At 40.7% G+C, this 8,818-nt stretch overlaps 1 protein-coding gene across 1 annotated transcript; it reads right to left on the bottom strand.

The window, feature by feature from the left end:
- Window positions 1-5,089: 5,089 nt before the first annotated feature.
- On the bottom strand, window positions 5,090-5,623 carry LOC135489926 (uncharacterized). Its single transcript, XM_064775557.1, has one exon. The coding sequence runs from the start codon at window positions 5,621-5,623 to the stop codon at window positions 5,090-5,092; it is 534 nt and encodes a 177-aa protein (XP_064631627.1).
- Window positions 5,624-8,818: the final 3,195 nt, after the last annotated feature.

Here is an 8,818-nt window from a genome sequence, read left to right as displayed (position 1 = left end):
CTTCACCATTACTTAATACACTATTAGATTCGATTATGTCACAGTGAAAAACAAAATGGTTAATTGGTCTAAAATTGATGGGTTTCTCGCTTACAACATCATCCTTACTTTTATTGTCTAAAGGGTAAGGCCATTCTGATTTCATGCCAAATAATTCATTACTTTTACCAAGAAAATAGATCTGATAATGCGCCTCATTTTTTCTCTTTAGGAAGTGTAAGATGGCCTTACCTGTTGGTTCTTCAAGGTCAAATCTGACAGCACCTCTACTCATACTATTTTCTTTCAACTTATCCGCAAATACTTTTGAAAAGCTCTGTAGGTCATAGAGACCATCTGGTAGCGTAATCTCTGCCACATCAAACCCCTTAACTTTGATTCGGTTATTCTCCCTGGCTGCACTTATGTTGTAGAATGTACAAGGTATTACTGCAAAAGTTAAAGTGATGCTACATGCATCCTGAATTTCAGTCTTGAGATTGACTGTTAAATCATTTGAACTCTGATCTGGATAGTCACTTGAATCTATGTTCATTACAGTAACCATTTACTTAAGCAAATTTTCGTTTTCAAATTTACCTTTTATCAAATGAGTAAATTATTCTTACTTCATAATATTTCTGGGTAGGATTCCTTGATCGTAAAGGTACTCTAATGTTCCATTACTAATAGCTACATTTCCTCCCAGTTTAAGAATTTCCTCTAGGTTGGCCTGACTTGGGGGACCAATATTGATTCTCAAGAACCTTTTCAGTAACATAGAGTAACCAATTGTTGTTGATGCCAACAGTAAACTTTGATATAGTGTATTTATGATATCTTTCTTTCCTGGTGTATCCATTTAATTACTTAGAAAATCACTAGTAAAACTCATTTATCTAGTATTCAGTGTTGGAGCGAACTTTTGTTCTTGCAGCACCTCAGTGCTGGAGTGAAGCAATCTGAGAATTCTGGATGTTTACCTGGGCATCAGAAACCACGAATATGTGCATTTTGTATGGTCCCTTTCCAGATTTCTTTGTAATAGATAATTGAATACCATCTTTTGTGTTCTGGAGCTTCTTTCCTGATCCGTGAAGGCGATTATCCTCAGAAGTTCTCAGGTCCAACCATAAACCATAGTGATTAGAATCACCATAGTATTTTTCCATGGTCATGTTACAGTCATGAGTTTTCTTCAAATCTTCAGACATAAAATGTTTCTTGATCTCCTCCCATTGATCCATCATTCTCATTCCTTCTGGGAACACCTGATTGGCAACACCCTCTATTGTGATCTGCACTTTACTTATGTTAGGGTTTTCAAACTTCTCCGAATCTCTAGCTCCATCTACATAGTCAGACACAAATAGTAATAATAATCCTTTAATAGACATTCTTGGAAAGTTGATGTTCTCATTAATTAGTGTTTCATTAGCAGTAACATTGACTGTCTTAAAATGGTCTACCCAATCATAAAATATTGAGAATCCAGAATTGTACTTGTTACTCAATTGACTAGCAATCATTTTGTTGGCTACGGTATCATATTCAAAACAAATATTCTCTAGTTTGTAGCCCATGCTAGCTGTGGTTGTGGTGACTATGATTTCCTCCTTTGGTGCTAAAGTTATTTCAATGATAACATCTTCTTGAATTGGAAACTTGTAAAATGGAGCATGATGATGGAATAGTTCAAAATCTAATGGTATTTTGTACTTCTTGTCAAACACTTTCTTTAAAGTCTTTTCATTAGCTGTTTCTCCAGTGACATCAGCTTCAGCGACTCCTGATCTTAATTCTCTAAGATTTTTTGACTGAATACCCTGAAAAACTCTATCATTTCTTTCTTCTTCTGTAAACCACAGATCTTTAAATGTAGAATAATGACTGTATTCGTCAAGGTCAAATATCTGCTCTGTTCCCCACTTAACCACCATCTTTGAAATCAGGTTTCTACCAAGATTATTTACAACACTATTTTTAGAATCACCAGAAATGGTTACATCAGCAGACAGATAAAGAGATTTAGGTACAAAGAATGTATTCTCTCGCAATGCCGGTATTCTAACATACAGTGTTTCTTTGGGGTTAGCAGATGATGGGTTATGAGTAATGATATGATGCTGCCTCTCAGCTTTCAAACCAAGTGGAATCTTATGTGCCCTTTCGGTATTTAATAAATATCCTGTTGCCATTTTCTATTTATTTACTAGTAAAATTATGTTACATTTTCCAGGCAAAATTAAGACCTCTAAAAACCACTTGGTTCCACAGTAAATAGAAATACTACAGGTGGCGCCACATGGTGTCAAACTGGTACATCATTCCCCTTACTACACAGATAAACCACCGCATCTAATCCCTTTAAGCAGAATTACATATATCTTTGACTACCGGTAGTTCAAAAATTCCCGCCCATGACGTCATCACCTAGCTCATGAAGAACTGAACAACACACAACACACTTCTTTACTAGAGGACTGTTTTATTCTAGACTAAAAGATTTTGAAAGATATCCTCATGTCATCCTATCAATTTACATGAAATCTATTTTCAAATGTTGGTTTAAAGAGAGTTATCTGCAAAGATAATCAGTAGGGTCCACTCCTGAATGTAATTGGCATTCCCATCACGGCTGTGGTCTGTCAAAATCAGTGTCACCAGGGCACACCAGGGTACATGTGAATGGACACAGTCGTCGTCAACTGGGGCCTACCAGTGGTTGTCTGCAAGATGAATGAAGATTTCAGTTACGCACAATCTCACCAGATGGAGGAAGTGTGACGTTAACATCATGTCTCCATGGAATCAATAACAGCATTGTGCAAGAATAATACCAGGAGGCTTACATCTGTGGTTACGGTTGTACAATTGCGGAGCATACATGAATCTACAAATAAAAGATTGGAAAAAGCACTAACCTGTGTTAAAAGTCTTCCTTCATGATTTCTGATTTCCTCAAATCGATCTCTTTCTCAATCGATTGAAGTTCCTGATGGTCTTTGAGAATTTCAAAGGAGAGTTTTTCCATACGTTCTTTTTTCTTTTTAATCTTGTCTAGCAATCGATTTCTGTCCTTCCTGAGATCCCTCAAAATGTCGTTTGAGTTGCCTGGACGCTTTCGAATCGAAAGTAAACTTTCATAAAAGTGTGCCAATGTTTGTGATCTATCGGTCACGGGCAGAACTTGCGAATTGGACGTTTCCATTGGTGATTGTTGCTGCATTTGCGGCTGAACATGTTGTTGAAACTGTTGTTGCTGCATTTGCGGCTGGACATGTTGTTGAAACTGTTGTTGCTGCATTTGCGGCTGAAACTGTTGTTGCTGGGATGTGCCAGGATTTGAAAAATTGGATCCTTCCATTATTAGAGACTTATGATGTGTCACACAGCGCTTAAATCTGGTGAGAGATATTTCATCAGAATAACATTTGCCTTTAAACCATAGTGATATTCAGTTGTACAATGGCCATATCAGATGTTGCAATCATTAATTATTTTTGCTTGTAAAAGACATGAAAAGGCCTATTGTGTCTTAATGCGTTTATCCGACAGAATTTTCGAAAAATATTTTCAGCGCTGAAAATTATTTTTGCGTCGTTAAAATAATGTCTCGAAATTCTGTCGGATAAACGCATTAACGAACAATAGACCATTGTAATACTTTGGGACGTGAGTATTGTTTGGTAACATATGTTACCATGTACATGCAGACACTGTCAACATTATTTTCAATAGATTCAAGCAACAATGATTAATCACTGTAACAGCTGTCTTGTAGGCCTACAGCATTTATTGGAATACGCTGGGACTGTCAAGATGTGCGAACTTCAAGGGTTCATTTCTCTGCCATTTCTCAATGGATATTTGCAATGATGTATCCTTGGAAAGCTATTGACGTGTACTTTCTGTTGGAATACAGTAAGTCATGATTACATTAACCCATTGAACTCTAGTATTCCCTTACCATTTCACTGCAACGCTTCACTGACCATTTCATGAATGATAGAATATATGTATTGTGGTGTCTGGTTCTTAGGGGTTTCTAAGCTAATTTGAGACAAAAAGGCCTGTAAGGGCTTTTGTTAAAATAGCTTCAAAATACCTAGATTCCTACCACCACAATACATATATTCTGTTGTCTTCTCACACACCGCATCCAAACGAAGCCTATCACATTGTTCTTAGCGGTTTTTTTGCCAAATTCGCTTACTATTGTTGTACAATTTTCGTGGTACAAATATTCTTTGATAGTCTCCGAAAAGGTCTGTCCTGAAGCGAATCTCCTCCGGACTATTTTGAGTGCCGTCGACGAAAAGATATCCGTTCGGTTTTGAAGTTGCCTTTTCATAGATTTCCATGAAAAGCCGTTGGTTGGCCGGCATAATCCTGGAGCCGAGATGACGGGCTGTAGATTTATCTAATGGACTATGGAATAGCACGTAAATATGGGCGCAGCGTTGTAGAGTAATGCGTTCCGAGCCTTGGTAGAACATATTTTGCATCAGAATTATCCAGGAAAGTGAATTATGATGACATTTTCTTGTCGCCATATCGGAAATAGCTTTGCTCTTCGAGACATCCTCCATTAAATCGTCGAAGATAAGCAAATCCGAACTTCTGCTCTCCGTTGTGCTGTTGCGGGTGAATGTAATCGTCCATATTTTCGGGTAGTCCTTGAACTAGCATTATTCGCTTTCTCGTCGTGTCACTTTCAATTTCAGCCACGGTTTTACTTCGCTGCCCATAGAAGAGATATATGTAGTCGAATGGTCTATCGAAGATACGACTGGCATTTTCGATCAAGCGCATAGTAAATTCTGTTTTCCCGCTCAAGGGCGCCCCTTGAATTATGGCCCCAAAGGGCAAAGCAATTCTGCCGTCGAAACTTAGCCTTTCTTCCATCATGATAAAGAGGGCATCTCGTGTAACTGGTTTTTTTAACAGTATACGATGAGATGATGTGGACATCCGTCTCAATAAGTTTCTTTCACAGTCAAATTAATATGAAACGCGAGCAAGCTCTGATGATGATCGAAGATGGCTTGGCAATCTCTCACCGCCTTCAGGCCTCCTTCCTTCGTGTCGATGAGTGACCCCTACTCTGTTATGTAAGGGAAGTCACTTGTCCTTTGTCCACCCATTCGTCAAAACTCGACGGCCAGCCTCTGTAGTGTACGAAGAATTGGAGCTTTCCCTTGCGTTTCCGGCGTTTTAAAATATCGACGTGATAGGTTTGCTCATCCGTTGGCATCTCAATTTTCTGCATCTGATGTTCATAAAACGAGCCTTTGATCAGTTCTTGCTGTAAGTCATGCAGCTTATAGGTGGGTGGCTCTGTCGCTCTGCGATGTGCGACTACAAAATTCTCTTCTGTCCATTTGACAGTCGATCCTTTCTCAAACAGGCTGGTGGGAATTCGAGCGATACGAACTACGTCCCCGATTTGGAAACGAAAAATGGCTTTTTTCGGAAATTCCTTTCCGTACAGTTTGTCCCATAAATACTCTTCGTGTTCAATCTTCACATCCTTGGGTTTCATACCGATTACTCTGTGAACGCTTGCATTGTAAGCAGCCAGCAAATCGGGCAGTGCCTCCAACCATCGGTGTGTCTTGCGTTGCGTGAACAAACGAAACATTCTGTCTTTCAACGTTCGATTGAATCTCTCCACTAGGGCCGCTTTGGGATGACTGTAGACGGAAAATAGTTTAATCCCACGCTTTTTTAAAAGGCTTTGTACAACACCATTGTAAAACTCACCGCCTTGATCCACTTGAATAAGTCGCGGTTGGCGTTTTAGTCTTCTGAAAATATCCTCCAGGGTCGAAGCTACCTCGCGGCCAGTTTTTGTTTTCAAGGGTGCCGCAAAAGCAAACCGTGAAAATACATCGATTCCGGTCAACAGATATTTATAATTCGAATTGCGAGCGGCTATTTTATCGAGCGAAACTAAGTCTAATTGCCACTGATCATCGATTCCCCTTGCAATAGTCTTTCTGCGCGGGAAACGCCATCTCACCTTTCAATGTAAGGTATAAGTGTCTTGTCCCCTCGACCAATCTTTAACATGATTTCTTGTAATCCAGGGTCGACGTTTTTTCGCTTCCCTATAAAGTCTCTCTAGCGAGGAAAAGGCCGCCGGCGAATTTGCGGGCTCCGTGTAAATTTCCGTCAAGAAAAGATTAATACGATATTTTTCGTCTTTGTTCGTTTCACCCATTATCACTCTTTTAAATAGTGTAAAAAACTTATCGATGGATCTCTAGTCACTGCTTACGATAATGACCGCCTCATCTTCATTGTTCTCGTGTTCACTACCGCTAGAAGCACTTGTGTCTGCCACGCTGTCCGAATCAGGTTCCGACTTAAAAGGATATGTTTTTTGCGCTCCTTTTTTTGCTCCTAGCTTCTTCCTCGGTGTTTCCTCGATCGGGAATACGGGAAAGGCCAAGTAACGCCGCCGCATTTTCGGTTTTGTTAACGTATCCTCGCCAGCTTCGTACATCATGTAGAGTTGCATTAATAGTTTATCGCCGCCTTGGTTCAATTTGACCATGGACATCTTCCGTTTTCTTGTTGGTGTGTTTCTGGCTAGTACTTGCTTTCCCTTAGTTTGATTCTTAGTTCCTTTGGAAGTAGAGGGAATCACTTCGGGGCTGTCTTCGGTCCCATTGGTCTTAATCGTTGGTTTTTTGTTGATTTTTGTCATCTTGTTATCTTTTGTCTCCCAGGTCATCAGTTTTTCCGCAGGGAAAGGCGTTATGCAGGAGCTCTTTGAAACGCAGGAGCCCGCCTGATCTTGTTGTTTCTTAACGCGGCGTGTTTCTCGTTCTTTTTCCAATTTCTTATGACAAGAATTGCAACGTTCGGAGTCCAACTCGAAGTAACTTTCTTGCGGGTATGGCCGGTGACAGCGTTTGCATTCGCGAAACGATCTCTGCTGACATTTATAACAAAACGGTTTGCCCTCCATTAGAAAGGAGTAAGAAGAGCACCAATTACACCTCTTTTTTACGTGTTCATAATCGGTGTCGGAAATGAAATGTTCCTCATCAGTCTCCGTGTGTTTTACTTTCGCTTTACGCTTCCCAACCTGTGGCGTTGTTTTTGCGCTGCTCGGCAGTTCTTTGGACATCTTGTCTTGTAATAGTATTTAAAACTAAGGTGGTCCTGAGGGAGGTTATATCCTGTACAGTTATAGACATCATTTCTCTTCTCACATGCTACTTTTCACTGTTTTCAATAGTGTCCTGTATGAAATCTAGCAGCTCTTTCGGGCTTGCCTTGGCACTCTCCTTTAGGGCAATGTTGCACTCACCCCATGCTCCTGTGCAAATTTCGTGGTTTTTCCATTTGGCCAGGTGCCTTTGGTAAGCGGCTTTCAGGGCTTCTTGATACGAATACGTTACCGGATTTGGTCCGCTGCACTCGAAATCTCGACCACGTATTGCGAGACGTGCCATACAGATGTCTGTTGGCGTGTTCACCAAGTAGATACCGTGCATCTGAAGTGCTAGCATTTGCATTGTCTTCTCCGCCTCTGTCATCGCAAAATCGATGAGGAAATCTCTTGAGAAACAGCTTATTCTCCCAAGCTCGAATAAGGTTTCGACAAAGGGGAGGGACGAAAAAAGGCTTCGATCCGTTACGATTATTGTAGTGTTCTTTTCCCTCTTCTCCATCGCTAACTTGTTCAAAAGCTGAGGAACTGTCTCTCGGACGACTCTGTTGAGCGACTGTACAAAATGGATGTGGGCTAGGGGAGCCTCCATCAAGGGATTCTCGTAACACATTTTGAGCGGGTTGTGTCCCTGAAACGAGGTGAACTCGTCCAGGCATTCCCTTATGCTAACAATATTGAAGGGTTGATCGTCGCCATTTCTTGTATTTGATCTATGATGGTTGTTTTGCCGGCTGCGATTATACCTTCGACCGCGAACATAAAGACATTTTCGGCAGGACGACTCATCCTTATATGAATAATATGCTTAATATATGTTTTTATGAACTATATGTTACAATGCGTGTGCTGGACTATAGAGACAGTCTTTGCTGTACAATGTAAAGTTTTTCTAGTAAATTCTCTTGTCATATGCTACTTATCACAATCTTCAATAGGCTCACAAGGGGATGGTGTAGCTTCAAACTCCTTTACAAAATCCTGTGGCTCCGTAGATACACTATCTTCCCCGTCGAAAAAGTCTTGCTCGTGTTTTCTTTCCACACGAGCGCAGCAAATAAGAGTGCAGTGAACGTCTTCCATGTCACTTTTCACAAACGGGCTAATCGTTTGCGTTGTGTCGCGCCGACTAGTACCAACTCGAAACGAGAGTCCCCTCGCTATGGGGAGATTCCTGCTCTTCGCTCTGTTCGCTTTCACTGCTTTCCTCGTATTTTCTTTTTCTTCCTCTCGTTTGGGGAGCCTTTTTAGCATCGCCGGCCTGAAAAAACTCATCCTCAACATTTTGTTCTTCGTTTTGTCTACAACGAAGCTCTGCTCTCTGCTGTTGCCCCTTTCCTCTTCCATCGCCTTCTCCGTTTTGCTGTTCTGCTTTGAAAACCATGTAACTGGCCTTCTTAAATTTCTCCACGTTCATCAAAAAATCTGCGATGTCTTCCCCAAGTAAACTGATGCACTTTTGACGATTATTCTTCAAATAGAGGTGAAACCAGGTGTCACCTTTAAATCTCGTCACATCAACGTTGCACCGTTTGCCGACCGCTATGGTGCAGCGTATGTTTTTTGTACTTCTGTCGAACTCATGTTGCGGCGAGATGCGTCTAATACACTTATGGATATTTGTCCTTGTCACAATGTGATTCCCTGACTTCT

This window comes from Lineus longissimus, chromosome 6 (assembly GCF_910592395.1).
Source record: "Lineus longissimus chromosome 6, tnLinLong1.2, whole genome shotgun sequence".
NCBI classification, from domain to species: domain Eukaryota; kingdom Metazoa; phylum Nemertea; class Pilidiophora; order Heteronemertea; family Lineidae; genus Lineus; species Lineus longissimus.
The sequence above is the reverse complement of the archived record's forward strand: the minus strand, read 5'-3'. Positions and strand labels throughout refer to the sequence as shown.

What these genes read in the sequence shown, in the direction of transcription:
- LOC135489926 (XM_064775557.1), bottom strand. Translation starts at nt 5,623, where the DNA reads ATGTTTCGTTTGTTCACGCAACGCAAGACACACCGATGGTTGGAGGCA.